Source organism: Apostichopus japonicus, chromosome 8, assembly GCF_037975245.1.
Source record: "Apostichopus japonicus isolate 1M-3 chromosome 8, ASM3797524v1, whole genome shotgun sequence".
NCBI lineage: Eukaryota > Metazoa > Echinodermata > Holothuroidea > Aspidochirotida > Stichopodidae > Apostichopus > Apostichopus japonicus.
The window spans coordinates 23,276,862-23,290,675 of record NC_092568.1 but is presented as its reverse complement, the minus strand read 5'-3'; the positions used below and the strand labels follow the sequence as shown (position 1 = coordinate 23,290,675).

General features: G+C 36.6%; 1 protein-coding gene across 1 annotated transcript; it reads left to right on the top strand.

Annotated features, from left to right (window-relative positions):
• Window positions 1–564: 564 nt before the first annotated feature.
• On the top strand, window positions 565–13,791 carry LOC139971136 (caspase-3-like). The gene is made up of 9 exons (XM_071977353.1): window positions 565–782; window positions 1,948–2,083; window positions 6,469–6,715; window positions 7,888–7,919; window positions 8,532–8,711; window positions 9,636–9,861; window positions 10,181–10,402; window positions 11,259–11,368; window positions 12,865–13,791. Exons 2-9 carry the CDS (start codon window positions 1,952–1,954, stop codon window positions 13,006–13,008), a joined length of 1,293 nt encoding a protein of 430 aa, XP_071833454.1. The 5' UTR covers window positions 565–782; window positions 1,948–1,951; the 3' UTR covers window positions 13,009–13,791.
• The last annotated feature ends 23 nt before the right edge of the window (window positions 13,792–13,814 follow it).

Here is a 13,814-nt window from a genome sequence, read left to right as displayed (position 1 = left end):
TGTCTATATTTGTTTACGTTTTTAACTTTCCTCAGTTGAATCCAGTGTTGCTTCTGGAAAATTATTTGTGGGCCTTTTTAAAGGATTATTGTAACCTACAAACTTGAGAAATATAGGACCAGTTTGCATCTAGGCATTCCTTTATTTCAAAAAAATCTCAATGGGAAGGGGGACACCTCTCCCCTTAACCCCTCCCCCATGACGGCGATCACTATGTAAGTAACATGTCCATGAATAATGGCCCGGTCTAGGTGAAAAATGCCCAGGCCGATTTTAAGACCCAGTCCGCCCCTGTGTGACACACTGCACACCTTCCAAATCCTGTGCAAGCCACTATCTGGCCTTTCAGATCGAGAAGAACAGATTTAACAATGCAACATTTACAACAATGGTTACAAACATTTGTACAAACGTCTGTCCAAACTATGCCATTTATACAGTGCAGATTTCGTGTAATGGTCGCGTTTCATTGTTCTAACTTCTGACGTAATCGGGATTCCCCTTCTTGCATTGCAAACGACTGACTGCACTGTCGGACTATGGACTGGAACCCACAGAATTAAATGCATTGATTTCTGTGAATGAAACAGGCATTTGTGCAGGGCTACGAGTACGTTTTGTTATAATAGAGGTGATTTACCTTCGAAACGTAAAGTGATTGTTAACTTAATTTTAACTTTGGGCTCGATTTTGTTGAGCATTGAAGAAAGATCGAGAGATTCTAACTTTGAATGATTGTTTGAAGTATTACCAAAGGAGCAATCCACGGTATTAAAGCTCAGGTATTTCAACACACTTTGCGTTAGTTGATAATTGCCTAGGCCTACTGCATCCTAACTGTAGCCTAATGTTAATTACGCCCTAGGCTATGGCTAGATATGATCTAGCATTCTACGTTAATAACATCTAAGTTCCACTAGAGAATTCAGAACCCAAATGAGTAGTTTGGCTTTACACACAAAGTTTACAAATCAAATGCCATATTTTGGTGAGAAGTCTCCATTTTGCTATTAACCGTTTCAAGCATACAACAAACCAACAGGAAAAAAAACAGTCATTAAGGCTAGGCTAAAGACCAAACGTGGCCTAGGTATTTTTGAATTGAAAAGAAAGGACTTATAATATCAAGCAAGAATATAAATATGTATATGATAATTTCATGGTGCTGAGATCACGATTGTTCTTTTACTTTAGATTAGTAATAATGACGGTCTCTCTGCTTTTGCTTTGTGGTTTGGTTCTATCCTCCAACTATGTTAATTCAATGCACTGTTTGATGAGATTATATACCAGAATAAGATTCATGAGCAAGTACTTGTAAACTTAAAGGTCCAGAGATATGCCTATAGAGCTGTAACAAATCAAGAGAAATGACCTTAACTTTGTGCATGTATTCAATGCAGTTCCAGTAATGACTAAAGTATTTCATACATTTGAAAATCCGCTCTTTAGTAAGACTGCAATTCGTTTTTCGCCACTGCCCACTTCATCACCTTTCAAGGTGATTGGTCTGGAACGTCAGCCTGTGTGTTATGTAATCAATTTGGCAAGCTTAGCAAAGGAAACGAGCATGGAAAAGTCAGTTGCACAGCTCAAATTTTCCGCCATCTACCACGATCGCCTATTAAAATGCCCGAGGCAGGTAAACTGTTATGGCAGTGGTATAAAGGGAAGGAGTGCTTCGAAATAAATAAGTGACATTCCTTTCTTTGATGGTGTAAATTTCAGCTGATCTCATTAAGGCTGTATATAAGTTAAATGAATGCAAATTAAAGTAACATGCAAATTTACCATATATAGTACCATACTTATCTTAAATATTTATGATTGATTTATATTACATTACAGTGCGATTAGATGTTGTTTTTTTTCATTTTTTTTAAATTTCATGTTTGCCAATTTTGCTTTAATTTCAAATGCTCTTGCAATATTTCAAACTCTTAACAGCATAATGGAACAACGGCACAGAAAAGTCATCAAGAAAAATCTTGTGGCCCTTACCGTAGATTTAGACTTTCCAGCTTTGATACCTCACCTTCTTGCAGCAGATATATTTCCAGAGGGGAAACTAGATGTCTTTCAGGTAATCAAGCTAACCGTTAATTCAAATGTTGTTGACCTGTACTGCTTTCCAATTAAATATTCCTGATAGGTGTTGCCCTTAACATCCATTTGAAATGAAACAGAATAGGCATAGACTGTAGAAATGTTCAACTCCTCAAGCATCTCAGAATTTATCTTCACAGTTTTTACAATTTGGCTTTAAGTATTAAAGACCAACTATGGAGACTTTTCGATGAACATAAAATCTCACCATTTTGCATGTATGTAATCCTTAAAAGGATTGTCTGGTGGCCCAAAGAAGTTACCTTAAAAAATAGCAAATAATTTTCCAAACATGTTGTCAAAGTATGAGAATGCTAATGTTGTGTTTGACAGAGAAACGATTTTTTAATCGTTATGGATAGACATTTCAAAAATGATTTGAACAGTACAATACGTGACGTCAGCTCTGCCATAGCAGATTGCGTCATAACCCACCCTCCGCACAGTACCTATACGGGAATCACAACAAAAACAGCATTTGTATACAAATAAATTTCTTCCTTAATTTCCGGTGAAATTTCTTAAAAATTAGATATGTTTTCAAAAACTCCTTAAGCCGCCATGTACTTGAGCGGTGGTTCCGTGGTCTTTGTGTAACACAAGGTAAATTTTAACAGCAGACTCTGAGTTGTTCAGGCTATACATCGCGCTATCCAGCTCCAACGCGAAAAATGTTCGCATGTAGGCTATACTCAAACGTTCACAATCGGACAGTTCTGCGAAGACTAAGCTTCTCAGTGCTATATTCTGCTCTGACAACGAATCGATCAATTTCTTCAATAATTTCCGGTGAAATTTCTTATAAATTAGATATAATTTAAAAAACTCCCTAAGCCGCAATATATGTAGTAGATCGGTGGTTTCGTGGTCTTTGTGTAACACAAGATAAGTTTTAACAGCAGGCTCTTCGTTGTTTATACATCGCGGTATCCAGCTCCAGCGCGAAGAATGTTCGCGTGTATAGGCTACTCTAACGTTTACAATCGGACAGTTCTGCGATGACATCGATCCCGCCAAGTTTCATCTTTCGGTTTAACGAATACTTTATAAGTTTCCTTTTACTGTTAATTTGATCCGTGAAATTTATTTCAGCGATTTCCACGAACAGTTAATGAACTGTGGTTTGAGTGTGAGTGTATTATGTGTAACGCTATACAAGTACACCAACTAAGCATCGTAGTATATACGTTCGCCAGTATGTACGTTATATATATGAGGCAATTCAATGTGCTTACACGTGAGTTAATTTGCTGCGGAATTGGGAGTGCTAACTTCAAGTCGCCTGTTTTGCCTATCTGCAAGCACTACGTCAATCACCATATTGAAGCGTTCGAACAAACGGTACTTTTGGTGAGAAACTGGTGAATTTGAAAACCAGATTTCTACAAGAAGAAAACGTCGAACGGGGACAATTTTTACATGGTTAGAAAGAGAAAAATAATAACTACAAGGACAATGTATCAAAATCTTCCACCAGACAATTCCTTTAACTCACTCCAATTACATTGCTTTAATTAACTTTACCAATTTCGGACAATAAATACGAGAAAAATGGGAAGAAAAGGCAGCTTTTTATGAAACCTATTTATGACATTCCTGAAACATTCCGAAGACATCCGGTGACCATGTGACGTCACTGTTTGTATACCTCACTTGCAACAATATCTAGTGTGTAAAGTTGTATACTTGAGTTGCTGAAAACATCAACGATATTACTACTTTTCCCCAGAAATGCCACAATTCTGTGTTGTTGGAGGTTGCAGTTATACCTGACCCAACTTAAACATTGATCAGCTTTTTTAGATTACCGAGTAAAAGAACTGACGTAAAATGCAGCAGACTTTGGATCAATTTGTGCGATCCACGCGGAAAGATTTTTCAGCACCCGGAGTATCTCATGCTCATGAGTCCACATGCATGACCCTGCCTCTGTGTATGCTGCAAATGTCTCATTCTGCGAAAATTATATACTGTCGATAGCTGTGTCGGACATAGCTAATGTGAAATTGACCCATTCAAGTCTCCTCGTAAACAAGCTCTGGACGTCCGTACATGTAACATTATATCACGCAATTGACAGTATTATATTTACTGTAAGAGATGACTGTGTATATACTGTGCCTAGGGTAGCATTGTTAGTACATGTAGTGAGTTACAACTCACAGCATGTGTAAATAGTCATGTTAGGATTCATCGCATTTATCTATTTCATTTGTTGTATTCCAGTATCGTGAGTTTGTGATACATTGTGTTATATTGTCTGTTATGTTTATTCCGGCATCTGCATGGTCCAAGGAGTTGAATAAAAACGGTTCTATGTAGCGATCGGACGTTTTGTTTCGTTAGTGACTGTCTTGTGATTGTGGGATGTTACTGGTCAAGGCCTGTTTCAACTAGACCTAACTCTATGAAATTACGCAGAGTCACGGTAGTATTTCGCCCAGGATTGAACAAGAAACGTGGATTTGGATATTCACTGCTAAATTTGGTTTATTGAAAGGATACTTTTTTTGTGTTTGTACTTTTGGATATTAAAACAAGTAATTACTATGTTCAGCTGAAGCTTAGTTATGTATATACTACCCTGGTCGATTCGGGTCAGCTTCTTCTCGTAGTTGTTCGATTATGTTTAGTGTCCTTTTGGTAATTCGTTGATAGTAACGTAAGCCATTTTCTTGTCACATATCACGCATGAGGCATCTTTTAGGACTATTCTTCTGTTCAGTTTACGGTATCTTGCGATCAAATTGTATTACGGAATCGCCAAGCTGCTTGCATGTTCTACAGTATATTGTACGGTACGGACCTATTGACGCTCCGCTATGTAAAAGATGCTTCCATTTCAGTGGAAATTTTGCTAATAAAATAACCAATTTAACTAAATTTACTTCTTTAAATTGTCTTAAAACTATTTGTTTACCATCATGTGTTCTTGTTTTAAGCTAACAGCTTTTCAAATGCTCGAAATTGGAAGTCAAATACAGTACAATTGTTCGCTATCTGTGTATAAACAGTGCCTATATCAGCCTTTGATTTTCGCGGTATACAAACAATGACGTCACACGGTGACCAGAGACTCCTTTGGGTCAATCTCTGTTTCCAGACATTCCAAAGGTTGATGTCACATGACTACCCAAAATGTCCCTTTTCATGGTCTTTTTTTATGGGTTATAGTAGGTTTCTGAAGATTATTATTTACATATGTTGATTATGGATATGTTAACTCCCAAATTAATGGAAAATCCCCCCCCCCCCAAAAAAAAATTTGTCTCCATAGTTGGTCTTTAAGCTCATGATCATCCTCAAAATATGCTCATATATACCTAAAACTAAGGTCATGAAATTGTTGCCAGATGGCAGCTTGTGTATAAATAAAGCATATTATGGCAATATGTAGACCAACTGTTTGTGCAGGTCATCAAAATAACATTGTTCAGACATCCAATATATTGGAAAAAACTAACATACAGGACAACATTTGAATTTTCATCCGAGACGACCAAAATTCTGTTTGGACGTCCAAATCAGCTTTGAAGGTCGTCTGGCCTAGGACTAGTTGTATATGTATATATATAATTCAGATTGTAGTGTAACTTAATAACACCAAACAGGTTAAATGATAACTGGCATCATCCTCCATCACTTTGTAGATATAATGTAATAAAACCAAAATATTGGTAGGCATATGATCCAACCCAAGGGAAGTTTTATTGGCCCAAAGTTGGTGTTCTATTTACCAAACCTACACGTCTCTCCAATAGTGTGCATATATTAATCATGTTTTGTTACTTTGGTATGCTGTTTTTGGACAGCCAGGTCAACAACCTTAAATTTTGCCCTGACATAGCTAACATTGCTGTGAAATTAGTTGTATTAGTTGTAACATTGCTGTGTAATTAGTTGTATTTAGAATTTTTTTGAGTGAAACAGAGAAAAACAAATGAGGCCTTCTGGTCAAAAAAAGTACTTTCATGAAATAGTTGATACATCTTTAATGAAAATCCTATTTGATTGAATGTCAATTATATATGCTTCAAAAGTGCTTCAGTAGTACAATAATTAAGATTAACATTTAATGTAGAAACTGACATGCCAGGCTGTTCTAAAATAATTACATGAAAAAGCTGTGAGAACCTTTGTGAAATGCACTGACTTCACAAATTATTGTCTGTGTTCCAGAAAGAAACAAAGAGTGGGGGAGGGGGGGGGGGAAGTTTCCTATCTTGTGTAAAATGAAATCAGTGTCAAGCAATCACATCAAATAAACCACAAAATAGAATGAAATAGAATTAAATAGTAATATCATGTTAATTTATTAGTAATTTATGTATTACTGATATTTATCTCTTGACTTCCTGGCAGGCTATAACATCAAAGCCCAAACAGAATACAGACTTCTTGATGGACATACAAAGGAGAGGCCCAAAGGCTTTTGGAATCCTCGTAAACAGCCTTCGTGATTCACATCAAGAGCACTGTGCTAATTGGTTGGATCCACAGCGTGAAATTGCGCGTCCAACGCCCCCCATTTCGTCAAGTTCCACACAACCCAGGGATCAACGCTTTCGAAGTCTTAATCCAAGTGATGAGACAGATCAGGCTGGTCAAGGTTATTACTCAATTCGTTTTCTCCTTTAATTTCTTTCTCCCTCGTCAGTGCTCAGTCATGGATTAGTCGTGGCAGGTGTACAGGGTAGGCAACCTCTTTAAAAATCATGGAAAGAGAAACCATAGAAAATAAGAGACAAGTCTAGTTTAATGTGTGATGAATAATTCTCTCATTTATGATATCCAAAACAGCCTGTTCTTGCATTTTGTGAAACAGTTTGATCAAAATTACAAAGTATTACTCAAAACAAGATTGCAAATAATCAAACTAAGAAACCCTTGTAGATTTTTCCTACCAAGTGGATGTTGATGAGGAAGTACTGTAGATAAAAGGATAGTCTGATGACCGACTGAATAGCAACCCACATGCAAATAACATCCCGGTCAACATTTTCATCCAGTTCCTACGATACTGATACTTGAAATTGTGACAGTTTGTACCTGAAGTGAAATTGAAAGCAAACAATGCTAGACAAATGTTATTTTTTACTTTATTTTTGCTTCATTGTTGGAATCTGGATTGGTTACAGTTCCAAATTCCAACTAAAGGGATTCAAAGGCATTGAAGATTCGCACCAAACCATCATCGATCCCAGAAAATACACACACAGCTTGCTACCGTCGGTAATTAGACACTAGTGTACAGTCAGTACACACAGCTGTGCTCAATACCCACAGCAGAGTGTATAAACGATACAGCAATGGACATCTCAGGTCCAGCTAAAGATAACAAGGTGTCACGTTTCATTACTGTCTGCATTTTGTAACGACACAAACAAAATTTCACTTGCAAGCAACAGAAAGTTAACTTTTTCAGATGGCCGCACACGGTTTGGGGCGAGTCATTAATGCCTTTAACAGTGTTGTGACATTCTGTACTATCTCCATTTGACATTTTTCAAATGTTCCACGTATTGTGCATATTTGTTATCGTGATATAAAGGATATTCCAGTATAGTAAATGTCGAAGTTCTAGGCAAACCTTTGTCACTGCTCCTTCATTATTTGACAAAATCAACAAAAAGATATCCCATACATATAATGGAAATCATTTGGGTTGCAGATTATTATGATTATCTTTATTGTCAGCTTGTAAGATTGCCTTTGAAAAGTAAAAAATAAAAGTGATTGGCTTAATATTTGGGCTTGTTTTTATTTCCTTCTTTCTTTCAGATGCAAGTTCTAAACCATGGGAAAGTGAAGATGTAAGTTAATTTTTTTTTATCATAAAGTACTTAATGTGTTTTAAAAGCAGCTGTTGGAATTTCTTTGGTGTTTTTACCTCTGAATTGAGTACATACTCAACAATAAGGTATTCAATTGATCAAAATAACGAAGTGTTCTAAATCTTTTCACCAAATGAATGTTATGTACCTTGTGAGTAAATGATTCCATTCGAGGATGGAGTATCTTTATTTCTTGTAAATTTTGTCACATTTGTAGAACTATCACATTCAAAAAGCAAATAAAGGTAATTTTTTAATGCTGAACTGAAAAATCTGAATTGAACATTAACTGTTCTTGCTAGTACTGTACCTTATATATTATACTTTTTTGTGGGACTGTTGACTATGTACCCGTCCCCTCTTACCTGTCTCCAATCAAGATATGCACTCCAATGTACCTTAAATCGTAACTAAATGGGGGAAACATGTTAGCATTTGTACCCCCACTGACCCACTAGTTGATCAAAGAAGAGTTGTGGCTCATTTGGGGTTTGTTTCCAATTCCTTTGTCTTACACCTTTGTTTTGAAATTCAACCATATTCTTGATTGTTAACAAAAAACAACTTCCTTTTTTTTTTTTTTTTTTTTAGTGTTACGACATGAGTAAATACCCAAGAGGCATATTGCTCATCATAAACAATGAAGTCTTTGTCGATTCTGAAACATTGCCCAAGCGAGACGGAACGAACAAAGACTGCGAAACAATTGAAAACCTGTTCAGAGATCGCTTGGGCTTTGTGGTGAAGAAGAAACAAAACCTAAATCTGGAGGTAAACATTCCATATTTCAATCAGTTTTCTCGTCTTTTTGTTTTGAATGGTTTATTTTGACATCATTCAGCAGAGTTTCCCCTTGGATTTCTCATGTGAGAGGCAGTTACTGGTTTGTAAAACTGGAGGGCAAGAGCATTCCAGGAGAGGGGGTGGGGAGGGGGGTTTGGGTACAAGGTGGCGAGGAAAGTTACCTAATGTCAATTATCCTAAAATTAAATTAGATAAAAATGTTATGCTACATAGGCAGAACAACTTTTATTTGTTGCTATAATTAGGTGTTTACAGCCAATTTTTTCAATGTCAGATAATGGCATGGGTTCATAAAGTTGGATTACAATCATTTATATTCCTTGTTATTTTGGTCATATGAGGCAGTCCCAAAGAAACACAGAGGCGGTCACTTCACAAAATGAATACCACAAATATTGAATACCAGGGGAAACCCTGATTTAGTGGAAAAAAAATGTTTTCCTTACTCAAGGTAACAGATTTCCTAAGGTGAGGAAACTTTGCAAAAAAGGGCAATCACCTTGAGAATCAAAAAGGAACCATGGTTTTAGTGAGAGCTGAAAGTACTGGACTTTTTTAAATGACGTGAACATCCTCACTGAAAAGAACATACGATATTCCTTTAACAGAAGAACAACTTAATATTGGAGTCATTCTCGCCAAAATATTTTGGTGAATCTGTTAGCTACTACTTCCAGTATAAATTGGGTAGCAAACAGACTTAAGTCTACTTGGTGGTGGTATTGCTCATACCCATCTCATTGGATCTGACATAAAAGTTTGTAGGTTGGCAATAATAGGTCAAACGACCAATGTGCAGTTTGGGAGAAAGGCTATACTTTGCACAGCTTGTCATTGGTACATTCCTTTTTGGTTCAAACATAACACATAACATAACATTTCTCTTGTCAGGAAATGAAAGAGCTCTTCCGCCTCCAAGAAAAAGAAGATCACACTAATTACAGCTGTTTTGTTTCGGTAATCTTATCACACGGTGAACGTGATGGTGTTTGTGGTGTAGACTATAACAAAGATCAAGGGGAGGTGCTGAGGACGGAAGATTTCGTAGACGTAATGGACCGTTGTCCCACTCTTCTGGGCAAGCCAAAGGTCTTCTTTACTCAAGCTTGTCGAGGAAGTAAGAAATCCTGGCTTTTTGTTCACTCCAAGAAGGAAACAAATTCTATTGAAATGTAAAATGATTGAGGTCTGCTATTGTTGGTACATTTAGTAGATAGGTGACCAATTGCCTGGTAAATGTATTAGAAATAATGTGGAATGTAAATATTTAATTCTGTACGGTTTACATTGACATATAGTTTGAATGGCACCAAATACTACCTCATATGTAAACCACCTGCTAAGAGGTTTCAGGTGAGAATTGAAATGACTCTTTATGTGACTCATTGTGACACAAGGGTCAGTTTTCCATAATATTAAATTGGTCTTCCTTTTAGCAAAAATTAACACACAAACGACGACGCAGTTAGATGCCAGGCGTCCTAAAGAAGACATCGAAAGGGAAAAAAGAGAAGAGATGGAAAGAGAGAGACGAAAAGAGAGAGAACAGGAGAAACTTGAAAAAGACTTCAAGAAAATGAATGTTGGTGAAAACGACTCACGACAGAATATTACACATGTTCGTTCTGACATCTTAGAGGCATTTCCGACAATCGAAGGTGAGCTTCCAGGCTTAATGAGAGGCAGGGGTGGGGGGGGGGAGGAGGAAACTACAGTCACAGGGTCAACGTTAAATGTAGGGGCATAAAATATGGACAGACCCAGGGAAAATATACATAAGATAAGATGCAGAGTGTAGAAAAGGGGGGTGAGGGGGGACAGGTGACATAATTGTGTACTTGGGGCTGACCTGGGTGACAACACTTCTGATTGATGCCATTGTGTCATGTCAACAGTTCAATTAATAAATTAGGAAAATTGCAAAACAAAAGAGAAAAGAACTAATCCTTACAGCATTGTGGTAACTTTAACCTTTAAGCAGAACAGAAACTTGTGATTATTCTACTATTCAAAAGTAGTTAGAAGTGCTTGAACCTCACATTAACCAATCATGTGTAAACTCTTGGACCTCTCATTTAATAAACAATTTAGCATATTTCCGTATTCCCTTTTTCTCATGACAAAATATAATAACAATGGACATTTATAATGCACCGGTATCCGTCAAAAAAAAAGACGCTCATGGCGCAGTGACACAAACAGTGCGACAGCAAAACGAAAAACAGTGAACATGGTACAAGAGTAAAATGCAAACAAAAATGGGCAACAGTGAACAATAAATCATCTTTTTTTATTGAACAACTATGGCACTTCAAAACTCTTTTTTTCGTAAGGTTCACTTTAGGTATCATATATGTCCAGTAGTGATGAAGAGATATATTAAGGATTGTTCCTTGAGAATGGTAGTGTTTATCCTGTTAAAATAGTTATTGGCTTTACCCACAGATGTCATTAACCTTAAATCATAACCCTGGTATCATAATCTATTAAAGTCTCCTTTCTTCAATAAAATAGGCTATGTAGCGGCAAGGGAAGTAGACACTGGAACATGGTTTATGCACAGTGTGTGTGAATTATTGAAGAAAAACGCCCACAAGGAAGATCTGATCAGTGTGTTGACAAAGGTACAGTATGTTCCTAACTTCAAACAGCTCAGTAGTACTTAAAGGCATTGAAGACTCGCCCCAAACCGTATGCTGTGCTCTGAAAAAGTTCACTTTCTGTTGCTTGCAAGTGAAGTTTTCTGCTTGTCGCTACAAAATGCAGACAGTAATTATGAAATGTGATACCTCGTTAACTTTAGCTGGACCTGAGATGTCCATTGCTGTATCCTTTCTACACTGTGTTGTGGGTATTGACCACAGCTGTCAGTACTGACTGTACACTAGTGTCTAATTACTGAAGGTGCAAGCTGTGTGCAGATTTTCTGGGATCGATGGTGGTGTCTAACACTTCTGTTACACCTCATTTGAAAGTAGGTCAGACTACCGGCATTAGACGTTGCTTTTTGCGCGAGTCTTCACACCCTTTAATAGTCACATATTTTCAATCTTGCAGAATAGTTGGAGGGCCTGACATTTTTGATTCTCTTCAGCATAATTCTGTTCAGAGGCATACCATAAAAGCAGATGTCTATTGCAGCCCTATCATATCCTGCTTGTCAGTGCCCAATATTCTAATTTTACTCTATTCATCGTTTGATATTCCAAGAACCTGTCTCTCCCATCTACGATTCCACATCCTACAGTATGTCAGTTTTCAACTATTTTGCCTCTGAAGAAGATCCTGCAGTTGATCAAATTATCAGGCCTACTAACCTGTGTAAATTAACATACACTTTGCTTTATGCAGTAGAGTTGAAGTGTGTTAAGTGAAGCTGAAGCTCAGAAATAACTTGTGGAAATTTTCTTGAAAGAAAATACTGAATTCAATTTCACATGAATCATCATTATCTCATTTAATGATCTCCACAATTCAAAAGTAGAATAGGAAGGGAAAGGGGTAAAGAGTATAAAAGCCTGCTGACAATTATGCCATGTTTGAGAGTTATTTTGTCTTTGGAATGCTGGAAAATTTGATAAGAGTTTATTGCTTGGGATTTTCATAAATATCTTAATCCAACTCTTGGGATAAAGACTAATGCTAAAGAAGAGGAAGACGTATAAGCAGCAGCATTAAATTTGGAACCATTGGTTCAAGGTGGTGGCATTATAAGCGATGAAATGTAACACCTCATCCCTTAGGTGATTTAACTGAAGTAGTATTACAGATGAATTTTCCATTCTGGCATGCAGGTGAAAATAGTAGGAATGTTTGGGTGGATAGTGACAACGTGTGCATATTGAAAATGCAAAGGAAGTTAGTAACGACACAGAGGTGCGCTATGACATTGTTTAGTTTGGTGTGTCAAGTTCAAAATGAGGCCATACATGTATGCCAATGTAACAAATCCAAATACAGTGCTCATATTTGGACCTTAATTACTTGGAGGACTGCATTTGAAAGAGAAGTTGATGCAATGATCTATGCATTTTTAATAAGGTATCTGGAGATGTACAACTGTCTGTGATGTGCGAGAGTGTCTTTACTAATTTGTGTTGCTGTTTTTTGCTTGATCCAGGTGAATAAGCAAGTTGGCGAAAGGAAAGGCAGGATTGGTGATGGAGTGGTTGTACTACAAACCTGTGAATTCAAATCTACCCTCAAGAAGAAACTATACTTCCCACCAGTTGGAGAGAAACTTGGAGTACAGCCATCCTCTTGAGAATAAGTTGTTAAATGGAGCGGTCAGGATTTCATGCCTCTACAAGAAATCATGCTATTACCAAACTCGGAATATTAACACAAAAATATGATAAAAGAAAAGAAAAAAGAAGTAAAGCATAATAGATAGTATTTTCCAGTTATAGAAATCATACTGATAAAATTTGCACTTAAAACCAGGGAATTATTTTGCAGGTTATGATTATATTGTTAATTCACTTTAATAGGGCTGTAAAGAAGATACGAGAAAGGTGTGTTTGGTATCCTCAGTTTATTACAAAACAAAATACCTTTCCCCAAAATGATGGTCATTTTGTGAAGGTTATGTTTGTTTTTGTTCAATTTTTTTTTTATGTTAGATACATAAAATGGTCACATTTTGGGACTCAGAATACATATCTTCAGTGTTGTTGCTTTAAGTCTACTTTCTTTAATAATTAAGAAAACTCATCTTAGCCTATATAGTAGCATTTCTACTTTTTCAGTTGTGTGTGTGTGTTAAGACACATGAAGGATTTCAGTTTACTTTATACCCTGAAATATCATAATGAAGCATACTTTTAGATTATGACATTGTTAGAGGGTATTTTAAACACGAAGATTTAAAAAAAAAAAAAATTTGAAAATATTTTGTACATCTCAACCAAGTTGCCCATTAAGTAAAATATGAACCAGAGCTTGTTAAGAGATCGTAATAGTGTGGAAAAGTGTGGATCATGAGGCTTGGCAAATTATGAAGGGAAAAGTAAAATAAAAAAAACAGGGAAAGAGCAAATGATCTACCTAACTGATCTAATGATCTATACT

Coding starts and splice junctions, on each gene's coding strand:
- LOC139971136 (XM_071977353.1), top strand. CDS start 1,952: ATGGAACAACGGCACAGAAAAGTCATCAAGAAAAATCTTGTGGCCCTT. Junction 8,712..9,635: donor AACAAAACCTAAATCTGGAG/GTAAACATTCCA, acceptor TTCTCTTGTCAG/GAAATGAAAGAGCTCTTCCG. Junction 10,403..11,258: donor GGCATTTCCGACAATCGAAG/GTGAGCTTCCAG, acceptor TCAATAAAATAG/GCTATGTAGCGGCAAGGGAA.